Source organism: Electrona antarctica (genome assembly GCF_951216825.1).
Source record: "Electrona antarctica genome assembly, chromosome: 16".
Taxonomy (NCBI): Eukaryota; Metazoa; Chordata; class Actinopteri; order Myctophiformes; family Myctophidae; genus Electrona; species Electrona antarctica.
Window position 1 is genome coordinate 40,375,603 of NC_136797.1, and position 19,576 is coordinate 40,395,178.

The following is a 19,576-nucleotide window of genomic DNA, read 5'->3' on the forward strand; positions in this document are numbered from 1 at the left end:
ACGCTGTGGGACAGAAACCTCTTATCTCTATACTGTAGCTATAGAGATGTGATGGTGGTCCAACACGCTGTGGACAGAAACCTCTTATCTCTATACTGTAGCTATAGAGATGTGATGGTGGTCCAACACGCTGTGGACAGAAACCTCTTATCTCTATACTGTAGCTATAGAGATGTGATGGTGGTCCAACACCCTGTGGGACAGAAACCTCTTATCTCTATACTGTAGCTATAGAGATGTGATGGTGGTCCAACACGCTGTGGGACAGAAACCTCTTATCTCTATACTGTAGCTATAGAGATGTGATGGTGGTCCAACACGCTGTGGACAGAAACCTCTTATCTCTATACTGTAGGTATAGAGATGTGATGGTGGTCCAACACACTGTGGGACAGAAACCTCTTATCTCTATACTGTAGCTATAGAGATGTGATGGTGGTCCAACACGCTGTGGGACAGAAACCTCTTATCTCTATACTGTAGGTATAGAGATGTGATGGTGGTCCAACACGCTGTGGGACAGAAACCTCTTATCTCTATACTGTAGCTATAGAGATGTGATGGTGGTCCAACAGGCTGTGGGACAGAAACCTCTTATCTCTATACTGTAGGTATAGAGATGTGATGGTGGTCCAACACGCTGTGGGACAGAAACCTCTTATCTCTATACTGTAGCTATAGAGATGTGATGGTGGTCCAACACGCTGTGGGACAGAAACCTCTTATCTCTATACTGTAGCTATAGAGATGTGATGGTGGTCCAACACGCTGTGGGACAGAAACCTCTTATCTCTATACTGTAGCTATAGAGATGTGATGGTGGTCCAACACGCTGTGGACAGAAACCTCTTATCTCTATACTGTAGGTATAGAGATGTGATGGTGGTCCAACAGGCTGTGGGACAGAAACCTCTTATCTCTATACTGTAGGTATAGAGATGTGATGGTGGTCCAACACGCTGTGGGACAGAAACCTCTTATCTCTATACTGTAGCTATAGAGATGTGATGGTGGTCCAACACGCTGTGGACAGAAACCTCTTATCTCTATACTGTAGCTATAGAGATGTGATGGTGGTCCAACACGCTGTGGGACAGAAACCTCTTATCTCTATACTGTAGGTATAGAGATGTGATGGTGGTCCAACACGCTGTGGACAGAAACCTCTTATCTCTATACTGTAGCTATAGAGATGTGATGGTGGTCCAACATGTGGGACAGAAACCTCTTATCTCTATACTGTAGCTATAGAGATGTGATGGTGGTCCAACACGCTGTGGGACAGAAACCTCTTATCTCTATACTGTAGCTATAGAGATGTGATGGTGGTCCAACACACTGTGGGACAGAAACCTCTTATCTCTATACTGTAGCTATAGAGATGTGATGGTGGTCCAACACACTGTGGGACAGAAACCTCTTATCTCTATACTGTAGCTATAGAGATGTGATGGTGGTCCAACACACTGTGGGACAGAAACCTCTTATCTCTATACTGTAGCTATAGAGATGTGATGGTGGTCCAACACACTGTGGGACAGAAACCTCTTATCTCTATACTGTAGCTATAGAGATGTGATGGTGGTCCAACACGCTGTGGGACAGAAACCTCTTATCTCTATACTGTAGCTATAGAGATGTGATGGTGGTCCAACACCCTGTGGGACAGAAACCTCTTATCTCTATACTGTAGGTATAGAGATGTGATGGTGGTCCAACACGCTGTGGGACAGAAACCTCTTATCTCTATACTGTAGCTATAGAGATGTGATGGTGGTCCAACAGGCTGTGGACAGAAACCTCTTATCTCTATACTGTAGCTATAGAGATGTGATGGTGGTCCAACACGCTGTGGGACAGAAACCTCTTATCTCTATACTGTAGCTATAGAGATGTGATGGTGGTCCAACACGCTGTGGGACAGAAACCTCTTATCTCTATACTGTAGCTATAGAGATGTGATGGTGGTCCAACACGCTGTGGGACAGAAACCTCTTATCTCTATACTGTAGCTATAGAGATGTGATGGTGGTCCAACACCCTGTGGGACAGAAACCTCTTATCTCTATACTGTAGGTATAGAGATGTGATGGTGGTCCAACACGCTGTGGGACAGAAACCTCTTATCTCTATACTGTAGCTATAGAGATGTGATGGTGGTCCAACACGCTGTGGGACAGAAACCTCTTATCTCTATACTGTAGCTATAGAGATGTGATGGTGGTCCAACACGCTGTGGGACAGAAACCTCTTATCTCTATACTGTAGCTATAGAGATGTGATGGTGGTCCAACACGCTGTGGGACAGAAACCTCTTATCTCTATACTGTAGCTATAGAGATGTGATGGTGGTCCAACACGCTGTGGGACAGAAACCTCTTATCTCTATACTGTAGCTATAGAGATGTGATGGTGGTCCAACACGCTGTGGGACAGAAACCTCTTATCTCTATACTGTAGGTATAGAGATGTGATGGTGGTCCAACACGCTGTGGGACAGAAACCTCTTATCTCTATACTGTAGCTATAGAGATGTGATGGTGGTCCAACACGCTGTGGGACAGAAACCTCTTATCTCTATACTGTAGCTATAGAGATGTGATGGTGGTCCAACACCCTGTGGGACAGAAACCTCTTATCTCTATACTGTAGCTATAGAGATGTGATGGTGGTCCAACACGCTGTGGGACAGAAACCTCTTATCTCTATACTGTAGCTATAGAGATGTGATGGTGGTCCAACATGTGGGACAGAAACCTCTTATCTCTATACTGTAGGTATAGAGATGTGATGGTGGTCCAACACGCTGTGGGACAGAAACCTCTTATCTCTATACTGTAGCTATAGAGATGTGATGGTGGTCCAACATGTGGGACAGAAACCTCTTATCTCTATACTGTAGGTATAGAGATGTGATGGTGGTCCAACACGCTGTGGGACAGAAACCTCTTATCTCTATACTGTAGCTATAGAGATGTGATGGTGGTCCAACACGCTGTGGGACAGAAACCTCTTATCTCTATACTGTAGGTAGAGATGTGATGGTGGTCCAACACCCTGTGGGACAGAAACCTCTTATCTCTATACTGTAGCTATAGAGATGTGATGGTGGTCCAACACGCTGTGGGACAGAAACCTCTTATCTCTATACTGTAGCTATAGAGATGTGATGGTGGTCCAACATGTGGGACAGAAACCTCTTATCTCTATACTGTAGGTATAGAGATGTGATGGTGGTCCAACACGCTGTGGGACAGAAACCTCTTATCTCTATACTGTAGCTATAGAGATGTGATGGTGGTCCAACATGTGGGACAGAAACCTCTTATCTCTATACTGTAGGTATAGAGATGTGATGGTGGTCCAACACGCTGTGGGACAGAAACCTCTTATCTCTATACTGTAGCTATAGAGATGTGATGGTGGTCCAACACGCTGTGGGACAGAAACCTCTTATCTCTATACTGTAGGTAGAGATGTGATGGTGGTCCAACACCCTGTGGGACAGAAACCTCTTATCTCTATACTGTAGCTATAGAGATGTGATGGTGGTCCAACATGTGGGACAGAAACCTCTTATCTCTATACTGTAGCTATAGAGATGTGATGGTGGTCCAACACGCTGTGGGACAGAAACCTCTTATCTCTATACTGTAGCTATAGAGATGTGATGGTGGTCCAACACGCTGTGGGACAGAAACCTCTTATCTCTATACTGTAGGTAGAGAGATGTGATGGTGGTCCAACACGCTGTGGGACAGAAACCTCTTATCTCTATACTGTAGCTATAGAGATGTGATGGTGGTCCAACACCCTGTGGGACAGAAACCTCTTATCTCTATACTGTAGCTATAGAGATGTGATGGTGGTCCAACACCCTGTGGGACAGAAACCTCTTATCTCTATACTGTAGCTATAGAGATGTGATGGTGGTCCAACACACTGTGGGACAGAAACCTCTTATCTCTATACTGTAGGTATAGAGATGTGATGGTGGTCCAACACACTGTGGGACAGAAACCTCTTATCTCTATACTGTAGCTATAGAGATGTGATGGTGGTCCAACACGCTGTGGACAGAAACCTCTTATCTCTATACTGTAGCTATAGAGATGTGATGGTGGTCCAACACGCTGTGGGACAGAAACCTCTTATCTCCCCCATTTACTGTACTGTACTGTACTGTACTGTACTGTACTGTACTGTACTGTACTGTACTGTACTGTACTGTACTGTACTGTACTGTACTGTACTGATACACCTGAAATCATCATATATACAGTTAATATGTATGTGTGTGTTAGGCTGTACAACAGGGACACTTGGTTTTGAAAACCAACCAAATGCTATTTTCGTGCTCGGACACAGCCAGCCAGCCAGGGACAGACCCAGCCAGGCAGCCAGGGACAGACCCAGCCAGCCAGCCAGGGACAGACCCAGCCAGCCAGCCAGGGACAGACCCAGCCAGCCAGCCAGGGACAGACCCAGCCAGGCAGCCAGGGACACACAAAGCTCCTTAATGAAGTGGTTGCACCACTTTCAGTCATCCATTTGTAACTGACAGAGTGTGTACAAATTACGGGTCCATTGGTTCCATTTGTTTATACTCTGTGCTCTCAGAGCTAAATTAAAAGCGAGGATTTTCACACAGTGAAATCCACAGGAGCCGTCAGCAAGACGAGCAATTTAGGCTGAGAGCCTTTCTGGCCATTAAATCATCTTGGTGTGTGTGTGTGTGTGTGTGTGTGTGTGTGTGTGTGTGTGTGTGTGTGTGTGTGTGTGTGTGTGTAGGGAGAGTGGCACACCACACAACACAGCTGTCCGTCACATAAGGAGGTTATCGACGCTGTCGGGTAGAAACCTCTCATCTCCATATTCTTACTTGTTTTTTTCATAAATAAAGTCCCTACTTGATCACACTACAGCGTCACGCAAAAACATCAAAAGTAGCACTCCTCAAGCTGGAAATGAAGCGACGTGTTTCAAGCTTCCAGATCAGCTGCTTTTGATATTTTCAAATCCGAATCCTGAAAGGTAACAGCATTGGACATATGAGGTTTCCACCCGACAGAGACATTACCGTATATAAAAATGGGCTTATACCCATTACTTGAAACGAGGCCTGATTACATAATTGACCCAATAGCAATTATTTGAGCTAATTGCAATGTCTTTGTGCGATAATTGTTAGAATGGCTTCCGTTAGTCTGTTTAAAAACAGCTGGATGAAATGTTCCATATTTTATTTTCATTTCCACTGTGTACTCAATACAGTGCAAAGTTATGCTAAGAGGATCTTTTATCACTTTGGTGCGTTTCCATTGGGGTCCAATTTCCATTCAGACGAGGAAATCATCCAGAAGGGCATATAATAACAGTAGTGCGTTAAAATGTGTTCTGAAAGCTCTGTAATATACGGTATGTTTAAAAAGGCAGCAGCGTTTATGTAATGTGTACAAATATAATCATCGCCTGGTGCGATCTTCAACAGCACTGCCTGCTTCTAGTAATAGCAGCACTGCGTGGCCAGCATGCCTGTCACTCATGACGGCCGTGAGTTGACCCTGATGAAGGCCCATGCAGGCCGAAACGCGTTGGTCGTGTTTTTAAACCCTTGTTTTTAATATTTAAACTAATCAATGAAATAAAGGATTTTTCTACTTCTACTGGACAGAGCTGCCTTGGACCCTCTTTTAAGTTCGCCACCTTATACTTCCACAGTGACATTGACTCAAGGTATAGAACTTTTTAAGAACTCTTGTGCTTGGCCGTGAGGGTGTGTTTAGGTGCAAGGGCCACGCCTCCATTCCCCTTTGTGGTGCGAACTGTAAGCAAGCGTCCAGGTGCCCTCATGATTCCTTGAGGGGGTTCCGAATGGTAAGTGTACAAACTTATTCCATTTGTCCATTTCTCTCTGAGTTATGGGGGTCCTTGAAATGATAAGATATAGATATTGAGAACCACTGTGCTGCACTAAACGGAACAGAGCCTAGTATCATTGGTAACACCTGAAGAAGAAAGTGGCCCTATTTCTTTCCAACATGTCTGCTGTGCATAGAGCCCATATTTCAGAGTGGTGAATGCCTGGTTCCTTGGGGGAGCTACAGTACTAAGCGGTGGGGACTGCAGTGGATAGCGACGACGGTCAACGTTACGTACCTGCAACGGCGTGCTCTCTGCCGACATGGACGTGAAGCCCACAATGTCGCTGAAGTAAATGGTGACACTGTCAAACGCCTCCGCTTGCACCGTCTCCCCTCGCTTTAGCTGCTCTGCTACGGAGCTACGGAGAACAAAGGCACAAGGAGGAATGTCAGGTCACACCAAACATGGAGAAGAAAAAAGCCCTTCTACTCTGACTCCTTACAACAAGGAATGAAGGAAGATGAAGATAACAGCAATAAAATCCTCCATATTTATTTTAACTCAAGAGACTGTACAAATTAGGGTCACAATTAAGGTCCATTTGCTCTCTAAGTTACACAACCGTAACTCCTCAACTTCCTCAAGGACCCCTGGGGGTCCCCGGGCCCCGGCCATGTTGAGAACCAAACCAATTCCGAAAATAAAAACAATATAGAAACACAGACCAAGTGAACAACAAACAACAAAGTGAATGTGTTGACACCACATTCGCGAGTTGACCGACTTCAAAAGGCATTTCCTTATCTTTAGGAATAGGAATAATTACAATATGAGTGGCGGGTTCAATCAACAAGTGACAGCGTGTCACTTGTTGTCTTGAGACAGCGTGTGAATGGGGCTTCTGTCGTAGCACCACTTATCTGTAAAAGCACCAGTTATCGGTCATAGCACCATGTAGTTATCTGGTGTATTTCACAGGTATGGAGAATGTGTCTTCTCTCAGGCCCTTCTGTCAGCCAGGAAGGCTTTTAAGGGCGGTTATACAAACAAATGGAGACACATTGCCAAGACAAGCAGGAGCAAGACAGATGCCGTAAGAAGGCAAAGGGAGGCTTTCTGCCATTGGCATGTTATTTGAATTCCTAAAACCCCTGCATCTCGTTTTGTTTCCTCCTCGCTCTTATGATAATGAGAAGTCTTCCTCTCACTTCGCCTTTCATCCGTGCACAATGGGGGAAAACCGTTTATCTGCTCCGCAGGCGTGACTGTAAGGGAAGGATTTTGAGGTTCGTTCATTAACATCAGGGTTTGATGCCAGTGACACCGAGGAATACTAATTTTTGCCTCTCTTTCTATCTTTCTGAGTGTTCTTTCATTCGAGTAAATATTAATTGTGTAACTTATTATATAAAAAAGAAGAAAGTAAAGACATCTACAATTGTCCAAATGTAACCAAAGAATTTCCAAAGAAATTAAAATACGTCAATATACATTTTGAGATGGATATATATTTGTAAGTTTGGGTTCCCTTCCTTTTGGATCCCTCAAGGTAAAAAAAAAAGGTTTGGTATGCCCAGCTCATGAGTTCTGACGTCACGGCATAGGTACGGCACGGCATAGAGTGTAAGGCTGAGCTCACACCTTTAATGCAATTCTGGTGCTCGTTGGATGCATGTTGTGTAGTGTCATGGCCGCCCAATGTATTTCCAATGGAGGTCACATGGTTTGACACAACATTGTGAGGGGGAGGGGCGCAGTCGAAACGCCCCTCCCCCTCACACAACACAATGTTGTGTCAAACCATGTGACCTTCATTGGAAATACATTGGGCGGCCATGACACTACACAACATGCATCCAACGAGCACCAGAATTGCATTAAAGGTGTGAGCTCAGCCTAAGGTTGTCAATATTACAATGTTGGCTTGATGAAGTCTGTCTGTAGTTGGCTCCATAATGTTCTGCAGTGCAGAACATTATGGGGCCAACTAGACTAGTTTTTCGTAGTTTGTGGCCCAGTTGTGGAATACATTGGAGAAGAATATGCAGAAATATTATCAATGGGTTTTCCAAATGAAGGAACCAAGTTACATCCATGAAATAGAGGGTATGCGCGTGACATCATCATCATACCCGGAGGTTATGCGGGAACGCATACTGAGTGGCAAAAAACTGATTGCATTAAATTAAGTTTAACAACGTTAAACTCACTTTGCCACTTGATTTGCCACTCACTTTATGCATGCGCATACCCTCTAGTCTAGTGTCTAGTCTATAGAATAACCATTACAAAGGTTTCATGATTTTGAGCCATGAGTATTAAGAAGATGATGTAATATGTATGGATGTTAGTTTGTTTGTGATAGGGTTAAACGTTATCTGGTGTATAATATATACTGTATGTTAGTCATGTATCAGTTACAAAATAAAATTGAAAATAAAAATGACTGAAAGATAGGTGTACGAGTGTGACTGGGCTCCGTCTGGTCTTACTGTGGCAGAATTTGGTACAGGAGGTTTTCGGCTTTCCTCTTCTCCTCCAGGTAGGCCTGCGTTCTCTCCTCCACCAGGTTCTCTAGGTTGTTGGCGTACTGCTCCATCCTGGACAGCAGGTTGTTCAGGATGCTGGTGCTTCCCTCCCTGTCGACACACGCACGCACACGCACACACACACACACACACACACACACACACACACACACACACACACACACACACACACACACACACACACACACACACACACACACACACACACACACACACACACACGCACGCACACACACACGCAGGAAAAGAGTATATTGATTAGGAATGCATGTGTGGGAACTGTGTTCGATTTCCGATTGCGAGGTCAAGTCCAGTTGGGTCAAGGACCCTTGAATGATATATTGTTGCTGTCGGGTCAGAAACCACTTATCTCTATTATTTTAACTTTTTTGCCAATAATTGATTCCCTATACTGTCAAAATCAACACTGACACACGCACACACACACACACACACACACGCACACACACACACACACACACACACAGGGATGTGACTCATCCACCGCCACAGCAGCTAAAAGCATCAATGCTTGGCATCTTGCCATGTTTCTTCTGGGTCACCAATCCCACACACACACGTGTTGTTCAAGTTACAGAAACACAACGTGTGTGTGTGTGTGTGTGTGTGTGTGCGTGTGTGCGTGCGTGCGACGTGAGTGTGCACTGAACACAGTCACACAGGAGGCCATGAGCTGGTCACTGCACAGCGAGCCACAGACGTCCAAACCAACGGTCTGAATCACGCGTTGTGCACAGAGGAAGTAAGTAAGGGATAATATCTGGCTAGGTGGTCATTGTCGGGATATAATTTACCTTCAGGGAGTGTAACCACCTCGGCTTCGCCTCGGTGGTTAAACTCCCTGTCGGTGAATTATCTCCACTTATTACATGGCTAACTAACATAAATTAATACATTGACCCAAAACACAACAAAAAAAGTATTCCATAAGTTCGCGCTGGCTGCGTCTGCCCAGCTGCAGGGCTGCAGCACTGTCAGAAAACAAGGAAGTGAGTTGATCAAATAGAATCCATTTCCGGGTCCTGCTTCGTCTATTTCTCGCTCAAATGTTTTCAAAAAAATTTTTAAGAGCAATGTTTAGCTGTAAATTACATTGTGTGTCACTAGTGTGTGTGTTTACATGGCTGTTATGTTGGAAACGGCAGTAAATCAAGCGGGGCGCAGCCACGCAGCTGGTTGTGCTCAGAGGGTTTGATTAGGCAGCGGCCATTATACAGCGGAGCGGTCATTATCATCACATAATTCACCGCTGAATTAAGCGATTGACCAATCAGAATCAAGCATTCAACCAAGCCATGTAATAAAACTGTATAATTCAGACGTTCCCATTCAACTTTTAGACTGGAGCCCACTTGGAAATCTAAAAAAAAGTGTTTTGAGATTAGAAAGTGTCGAGAGGAATTGTCTCGAGAAAGCGTTCTGACCACTTCACACGGCAGCTCAATGAAAATGCTTTTTTAAACTAAAAAATAAATAAATAATACTATTAGATGTATAATATATTATCATTAAATAATGATGAAATAATAATAATAATAATAATAATAATAATAATGTTTTAGTGTCGGGAGGAATAAAGGTAATGCCCCTATGTTATGTAATCTGACCACTGCCATATCAAGCACAAGTAGTCATTACGTCATACGCATGAGTGACGGCTTTCGATGGTGACGTATATGTCGATCAGTGTCGGGTGGATTAAAGGAAATGGCTCTATGTATATGTAATTTGTAAGTTGATTAGCGGTATACTGTGGTTACTTTGCGTATGCCCCGTTTGATGCGTATATATCGTAGCAGCATATGACGTCAGGGTATAACTGGTACAACTAGCTCTAGAGCTAGTTGGACTCTCGCAGGAAAACGAGAGTAGCATAGCTCTAATGCAATTATGCAAAGGCACTAGAGCTATGGACCAGAGCTAATATACAACTATTCTGGTAAAAAAAAAAAACCATTTTATTCACAGTTTGCAGAATGGGTACACGTCCAGGCTACATCTGAACGTAGAATATTGGTTATAAAGTGGTTGTAAGGCTACTCGTTAGATGAATGGTTTAAATAATCCGTAAAAGGACAAAGAACGTATTCTACGTTCAGATGTATATAACCACGCTTCTCTCTCTCTCTCCGCTTACAATTGGGTAAAATGTTCTCTTCGGGGTAAAATGTTCTCTTCGGCCTGAAAAGGTTGGCCACCACTAGAGCTCTTCACGGGGTTCCCTGATTCTGAAAATGCCCGAGAGGACCCGAGACCTGCACGGGTTGGAGCCGTGTTTATCATAATCACTCGGACAGGGTCGCTCTGGATTACACCGGGGCTCCACCGGGCGCGTCAGCGTCGCGTCTCCGTCACCGTCAGGGAATGTTCCCTTTTTAATCAATGAAGGGTGGCTCCACTGCCCGCGTTGCGTGACATTAACGCGTGCATTAAAATTGAACCGGTGCGTTTTTTGACGCACACGACGGAGACGCAACGCGTCCGGTGGAGCCCTGGCGTTAAGAGCGTCTGCTAAATGCCTGAATTGTAAATTGTAAATCAGCCGTATCCCCCGCGGAACTTGGGTCTGTCAATCCTTACGTGTAATGCCCGAGTGGATCCGAGAACTCCCGTACTGTGTGTGTGACATGCGTGTTCTCAAAACAATCTTTTATGATCCGAATCAGTGCATCACCACAAACAATCAGCACTACGCCCAGGCTGTATTGCTCAATGCTAGTGTTACTGTATGCTTATGGCTCCTCCAAGACCAATTCATCAGACCAAGGAATTGAATTTTAACATTTTTCGTAAATGAATGCCCTACTTCGTCATTCCATGTCACCCAAAAGAAAACAAACAAAATAGAAATGTTCGCGTTGATGTCTCAATTCGTTGATTCATTAATTGTTATCAAACCCCTCTCTGGCGTCAGGGGATATGTCTCATGTTATTATAACGGGCTTAAAAACACAAGAGACAAGTTTAATTATTATAATGGTGATGTATGTGGTGTAGGGTATGTTTATTTAATCGAATACATCTGCGCAATGTTTTAGTTTTAATCTAATGCATCTGCCGACATACCTCCCGGCACAATCCTATGAAATAAAACTCGCCTCTCGCATCTGCAACTTGTGCAACATTATATGTAATTAAGCTACTACGTCATAACTTTGCGCGGTGGTGCATGTGCTTAAAAAGAACAGAAAAAGTGTCGTGTCGATGGCTTTATTAGCTTGTAAATCTGTTCTTTTTGCCCTGCTCTTGCTTTCTACTGGACATAGCCAGACCACAGCGCCGGCTCATAAAGGCTAGCAAACGCTAAATACCTTTACTGATGACAATACAGTAGGCTAATAATAACCAGTAAGACGCCCTGAGGGCAAGAAGTCGTGTGCACACATCTGCCTGGGTGACGGCAGACATCAGACTGATGGGCGAGTGCTGGCGCTTTGGCATGGGGGGTCAGATCAACATATGGATGAATTCTGTACTGGCCATATATATGGAGCGTGTCTTGAGTGTACAGGGTTTGATGAGTTCAGAAGTCAGATCAACATATGGTACAGTATGTCAGAACAGAAAGGATGGGCCTGGGCCATGGCTCTGTGGTCCAGGCACCTTGGCTGGTAATCCAGTCTGGCAGTGTGCTGCGGGTTCGACTCCCAATCCCGACGGCCCTCACTGCATGTCTTCCCCCCCATCTCTCTCCCCATTTCCTGTCAGCCTACTGTCTGTCCCTCCACAAAAAATATAAAATAAAGGCGAAAGCCACAAAAAAACATTTACAAAAAAAGAACAGGAAGATGTAGAGTTACTGGCCGGCTCCATATATGCAGATCTAGGTAATGATCCAGTCTTCTCCATGTATGGTTATCCAGGGTTAGATGAGGTCACTGTCATGATCTTCATATATAATATGGCGTGACTTGTCACACCTCGTGACTTGTCACGAGGTGATGTCATGAGGTGTGACCATATATAGAGGCGTGATGTCACGAGGCGTGACCATATATGGAGGCGTGGGGTGACTGGACGGACAGACGGGAGATGCAGGTTTTCATAGTAAATGCGACCTATGGTCGCAATAATAATAATAACCAGTAAGACGCCCTGACACGCAGTGGCCTTGTGGTTAGAGTGTCCGCCCTGAGTCTGGGAGGTCAGGGTTCGATCCCCGGCCGGGTCATACCAAAGACTATAAAAATGGGACCCAATGCCTCCCTGCTTGACACTCAGCATCAAGGGTTGGATTGGGGGTAAGTCCCTCCTGACCACTTGCAAGTAAAGTATTGTTTAATACAATAAAGAATTGATGGATACGTTTACAATATCTTGGCTCCGAGCTTTTGAATAAAGAAGGTATGTACAAGTTACATGACTGTACATACCTTGGTCTTGGCTCAATGAATGAATAAAACAAAACTTTTTTTTTTATATTCAGTCTTAAATCCCCTCCCTCCTTTATTTTTTATTTTGTGACACTTGTTATGTGTGAACACAAAACAAAATGACTTTCAAAACAGGGTAAAGACAGACATAAAATGGAGTGAGACTCCATGGATTCTGCCCGGCGAGAGAGAGAGAGGTCATCTATTCATAGCGCGAAGTGAGTCCACCGGCTGGGCTCCCCGTGAGGGTTAAACCCGTAACGTTTGCTGTTAAAGAGCCGTCTTTGTTGGCGTGCCCTTCAGCTGGCTGACGACGCGCACCAGAAATAACAGGCCATCCGTCATGTCATGTCAACAACATACATTTACCTAATGAAAATAACAGGCAAACACTGCATTAACGGACACATGGACAGTGGTGGAAAGTAACTAAGTAGGCCTACATTAATTTGTGAGTATTTACTTCTTTTTTTGTAATACTTTGATACTTCTACTCCACTACCTCACAGTTCGATATTACAAAACGTACATTAAACACTTACTGTAAGTTCGATATTACAAAACGTACATTAAACACTTACTGTAAGCAAAAATATATATACTTTGGATATTCGAAAATACTAATCTACAAGCTCGCAATGTACTGCATGTGTAAATATACTTAAAATACTCATTGTGCAGAATGTCCCTGAATAATGAGTATTTTAAGTATATTTTGGTGTCAACACTTTTGTACGTTTACTGACTTAGGCCTTTTACTAACAACAGAGTTAATTATATTATTGTGGTACTGCTTAAGTAAAAAACAAACAAAACAAACTATCTGAGTACTTGTTCTGCCACTGCGGACAGAGATGTGATGGGAGAACGGGGCTGGCCCGTGGGGGAGGGGCATGGTGTGTGTGTGTGTGTGTGTGTGTGTGTGTGTGTGTGTGTATGTGTGTGTGTGTCCGTCCCAGCATCCTTGAGTGCATCTGGGGGTATATCAATCACACACACACACACACACACACACACACACACACACACACACACACACACACACACACACACACACACACACACACACACACACACACACACACACACACACACACACACACACACACACACACACACAGCAGAGCCTCTCTACTTCAAACCACTCTAAATGGAAAGCTATACATCACTGGCATCCGTCTAAAGTGGCCATGCTACTGATAGCATGGAGACACAGAGAGAGAGAGAGAGAGAGAGAGAGAGAGAGAGAGAGAGAGAGAGAGAGAGAGAGAGAGAGAGAGAGAGAGAGAGAGAGAGAGAGAGAGAGAGAGAGAGAGAGCGAGAGAGAGAGAGAGAGAGAGAGAGAGAGAGAGAGAGAGAGAGAGAGAGAGAGAGAGAGAGAGAGAGAGAGAGAGAGAAACAGAGAGAGAGAGAGAGAGAGAGAGAGAGAGAGAGAGAGAGAGAGAGAGAGAGAGAGAGAGAGAGAAACAGAGATAGAGAGAGAGAGAGAGAGAGAGAGAGAGAAACAGAGAGAGAGGGCCATGATTATATGGGGAAAAAAAAGCATTACTGGAGGACTCTATGCTGTCCCTATTCTGGACAAGTCGTCATAATTCAGTGAAAACACACAAACATTCAGCAAAAACAGCAGAGCTGTAATACAACGCTCACACTGCAATGCACTGTGACGTTTCGGCTGAGAGATTTGGTGTAGACAGAGGGACAAAGCAGTCCAAAATATCAGATATACTGTATTGTACTAGTTCGCTCTATCAGCTTGTAAGTACCCGTGTACAGTAGCGTTGCGAGCTGATCGCTTTCTGTAGCGTGAAGCAGATTGATGTACAAGTACAACCCCCTGGACATGACGCTAGTATGTTGCAGGAACTTACCCCCAATCCAACCCTTGATGTTGAGTGCCAAGCAGGGAGGCATTGGGTCTCATATTTATAGTCTTTATGGTATGATTGAACCTGACCTACCCACATGGACACTGAGCTGGTTCTACAAGCTCTACTACATGCTTGTGGATCTGCTATATTCTGTGAACGACGATCATTATGATGGGGTATACTATAAACCTCTTCATGCAGTGGACGCTACTGTCATTGCATGCAGATGCAGATCAGCCTGCATCTGGTCACTCTTTGCAACTTCCAAAAGCTGGCAATTGGACAAGCAAAAATTTCCAAACATTTCTGCCAGGGGTCGGAGAAAGAAAAGAAAAGGAGCAATTCATTCCAAATGTGTGTCGTCTCTGGCCTCTCTGTGTTCTCTATCACCTCTTACAGACTGCAGGCATTTTGTGTTAGCCTGTCATGATGTTAGAGCTGCAATTCACAACCTGTGTACAACCAAGCTGTATTGGTAGAGTTAATAGAAATAATAGAATATAACACATGTGCAGTGGTTGGGAAGAGGTCTCCCTGAGAGGTAGATGTTTGAAAAAAACATCTACTGCAGAAAAAAAAACATTTTTTTTTTGTTTTTACTTTGTCCCAACTCTGTCTGCCCAGTGTCCCCCCAGTGCCCCCCCAGTGCCTCCCCAGTGCCTCCCCAGTACCTCCCCAGTGTCTCCCCAGTGCCAGTGTCCCGCCAGTGCCTCCACAGAGCCTCCCCAGTGTCCCCACAGTGCCTCCCCAATGGACCCCCAGTGCCAGTGCCTCCAGTGTCCCCACTGTCCCCCCAGTGCCTCCACAGTGTCTCCTCAATTTTTGGGACTGCTTGGGGTGCCAGATTGCTCAGGACCGGCCCTGCACGAGACCATGGTTCGAATCCTAGTTTGTTGCAGTTGCAATTAAAGTAGGCTACGCTACATCTCTCCGACTTACAAATTGCAAACTGCATTACATCGTAACTTTTACATGAGCTTGTAGATATTTAAAAAAAAAAAAAAAAATTGCCACAAATAGGAACACCAGGGTTAAATAAATACTATAGAGAAGAAATGAAAAATCCGCACACCAATTAATGCTCCCAAAATATCTTTTACTGAATGGTGTAAATAACATTGAATACCATTCAGTAAAAGATATTTTGGGAGCATTAATTGGTGTGCAGATTTTTCATTTCTTCTCAATAACTTTATTTTGATCCAGCACCCAGCCTATTGCGTGTGCTTTTTGACTGTTTGTTCAGCCTCCTCTACTACTTAAATAAATACTATATCAAACATATCACACAGTCTACAGTGCATCAACAACAATCTTGACTAGCAACAAGCACAACACTACTGGCAACTGGACACTGCAAAACAATAGCCTACTTACTGTACAGTACCTGTCTGCAGAGAAGCACATCTAGAAATGAAATGACCACACACCCCTCCGTACAGTGCACAAACAGAAGTAAAGGGAACCGTATGGGTCCATTTGTACTTCACTCTTCGGACTCGGAGTTGAGGGTTTTTACTGTATAGTCTGCCTGTCAAAAGCCATCCTCACAGCATGACTGATGTGTGTTTAAGCATCATGGTGTGCTGCCTGGGTGTGTGGTGTTTTGGGATGCTCACTTGTTGAGTTTGGTGATGTAGATCTTGATGTGGCTGAAGTCGGGCCTCTCTGCGGGGTCCTCGGCCCAGCAGCCGTCCATCAGGAAGGTCAGTTCCTCACAGTGGCAGCTGTTGTCTGTCGTAGGACGGAAGTACGGCCTCTGGCCGTTCCGCACCTTCTGCACGATCTCTGCCATGGGGTAGATAAGATAGATACTGTAGATACCTTTATTGATCACCCACAGAGGGAATTCAGGTGCCAGAGACAGCACAGCAGTAAAAGTTACAGACACAGGGCAAAGATAGAAGTATACGTATGTTATGAGTACAGATGTTGCAATAAAGACACAATCAATTCTGAATAAAAGTATGGTGTATGCAACCTATACAATCCTCCCGCCCCCGGAAAGGAACTTTATGACGTGAATATATTTTATGAATATGTTCTTACCATGGCACAGTGCAGCAGTTACACAGTTTAATTGTAACGATTAATTAATGGTCATGAAACCAAGACTCCAGAACAGGTGTAGCCGCTCTCCACTCAGCATGGGAGTGGTTGAGGATGACTGGTATAAAACATAATGTTTCATTTAATATTCTGAGTATGAGTCTGGGAGCGTGAATACAAGATGATATTATGAGTGGCATGTAGCACCCATCTGGTTATTATCCACCACTGTAATTACTGTGAGAGTACGAGTACGTGGCGAGCGAAGAAGATGGTAAAACCACAATAGTTAATCATCATCATAATTTTTCGACCGCGGTCGAGATCATGGATTCCACAATGCTACGCCAGACTTCCTGGTCCTTCATTGCCACCCCCAGTTCCTGCCTACTGAAGCATGTGTCCCTAGCGATGACATTAGGGAACGGCAGCTTTCTATCTCTGGTCCGCCCTGAGGCAGGACTCAAGAGAAGAAGGGAAGATATAACCTCATTGTCAGCTCTGTAGCAGTGGCCGGCAAACTGCACTCTTCTGGATCGGACCAGTGAAGAAACACGGGGAAGGTTGCCGTATAACGGTCGTCCTAAATATTTTTACTTTTAACATCTTACTAAGCTGGGATGACCAGATCTTATGCATGTCATTGCAGGCTGACCAGGCCATACCCTTCCTAATTTGAAAGTCCTTTTGAGAAGAAGATATATATGAACCCAAATACTTGTAGTCATCAACCCATTTCAGAGGAGTGTTGTTAAGTGTTTTTATAATGTGGTTATTGTTGGATTTGCATATGTTTACATATTAAGTTTTCGTCTCGTTGAGATAAAGACCAACACAGTTGGAGGAGGCTAACATTAATAGCCAAGTCTGGGCAATTAAATGAAAACATACCAAAACTGACATAAACACTTAAGTGCCATATTACACTATATAAAAAAGTACATGAAATAATCGTTTTTGTGATCTAGGCAAAAGTTTGAAATAATCGTGATATTGATTTGTGTTATTCCCCCCCCCCCCCAAAATTTTTATTTTATTTAATGACCTACATGCTTACAACAGGTCACGATGCAATTTGTCTCCGATGAATCAGTATAATCCACCAGCTGTCCTCAAGTGTATGTGAACGGAGACAAACTCAAGAGATCCCAAGTGGAATGCAGTATAAAGTGTTCACTGATTGTAGTGGGGATAGTAGCCATCTTTACTCACGATTCATTTCACACCTGTATGCCCTAGAAAAGCTAATAGTCTAGGCACCAGTACCCCTATGGTGTGCGTGGATCAATCTAGGGCAGCAATTCCCAACCTGGGGGGAACCTGGGTGTGTTGCAAGTGGGCCCTAACTGACAAAACACTGTAAAAACGTAGTTAAATGTACATTTCACTGTGTGGGGATTCCACGGAATTCCACGGAATAAAGCTAAATAAAATGTCGTGACTGAACGTTTAACGATGATGTTTAGGTATTCTAGAAATCATAATCTAAAACGATGTTGCTGCTGTTCCACATACAGCCAACCAGTGGAAGAAATCCCAGATTGAGGCTTTATTGCTTTTATTACATTTCTGAGACCATTGGAAGATGCTTCTACTGCTAGTCTTATCTAAAATGACTAATAACCGAAAATAGACAAGCTCACAACACGTCGCACTACGACGTGTTGTGAGCTTGTAGATAGGCAATTTTCAGTGGGCATCATGCTTTATAGAAGACATGCATGGGCTTCCATGGAATGGGAATGGCTGCAATTATGCCGTGGCGACTGAGAACTTTAATCCATGGGATTCACAAAATCCACATGTTGTTACCTTTGGGGCTGAGGTCCATGCCTTCCACATAGAACATGTTGTTACCTTTGGGACTGAGGTCCATGCCTTCCACATAGAACGGGCCATGTTGTTACCTTTGGGACTGAGGTCCATGCCTTCCACATAAAACGGGCCATGTTGTTACATAGAACATGTTGTTACCTTTGGGGCTGAGGTCCATGCCTTCCACATAGAACGGGCCATTTCTCAGGGCTATTTCCTGCAGTATGATGCCAAAGCTGTACACGTCGCCCTTCACGGTCCCTTGTGGAGGGTGGCGGTCGTAAATCAGCAGCTCCGGGGCTGTCCACAGCTTCTCTGAAAGGGAAGAAGTGGTCTAATTACCAACACTGACAAACTGTCTTCCATAGCCAATTAAACCCTATATTGACTGGGGCCCCCCTAGGCATCTTTCTTTTTTTTAGCTCGAGATCCAAAAGACCTGTAGATGTAATACTAGGTGTGCCCAGTAGGTGTGTGTGTGTGTGCAGGGAGGGTTCCCGGGGGGGAACCAATGACATACACTACAGTAATAATCTCCGTACTGGACGACAGAGGAAGGGGACGTGGACATACTTGCGTAGAGTGCGTGCGAGTCGTCGTTCTCACAGGACGAGCGGAAGCTGGACAGGCCATAGTCTGTGATCTTCAGGACGAAGCGGCTGTCCACCACGCAGTTGGACGACTTCAGGTTGCCATGGCAGCCGATGTAGCTGTTGTGGAGATAGTTCATTCCCTAGAGGAGAGAGAGAGAGGCATTGGTGGAAAAAAAGTCGTTATATTTATACTGCAATGTAGAAAAAATAAATAGTAAATACTATAGTCCGGCAGCCGGGGGTGTGGAGTGGGAAATTTGCGATTGCATCATTGTATTAATAGCCTATGCTGCCTCCCAGTTATACCTTACAGTAATGTCAAGACAAAGTAGGATAATTGCTTAATCAAGCTGCTTTTGTGTATTTTTCTACTTGGCTGTGCCGTATGCTGTTCATGCTTTGAAGTCCGATAATACACACTGACACACACAAAAAAACAT

General features: G+C 44.3%; 1 protein-coding gene across 1 annotated transcript in view; it reads right to left on the reverse strand.

Annotated features, from left to right (window-relative positions):
- Positions 1-19,576, reverse strand: part of npr2 (natriuretic peptide receptor 2) — a 95,719-nt gene that overhangs the window by 11,767 nt on the left and 64,376 nt on the right. Inside the window, exons 13-17 of the mRNA XM_079525096.1 lie at positions 19,117-19,276; positions 18,703-18,858; positions 16,299-16,467; positions 8,358-8,504; positions 6,160-6,283 (exon numbers count right to left, since the gene is read on the reverse strand). Of these exons, the coding sequence (XP_079381222.1) occupies positions 6,160-6,283; positions 8,358-8,504; positions 16,299-16,467; positions 18,703-18,858; positions 19,117-19,276 (756 nt within the window). The remainder of the gene's footprint in view (positions 1-6,159; positions 6,284-8,357; positions 8,505-16,298; positions 16,468-18,702; positions 18,859-19,116; positions 19,277-19,576) is intronic.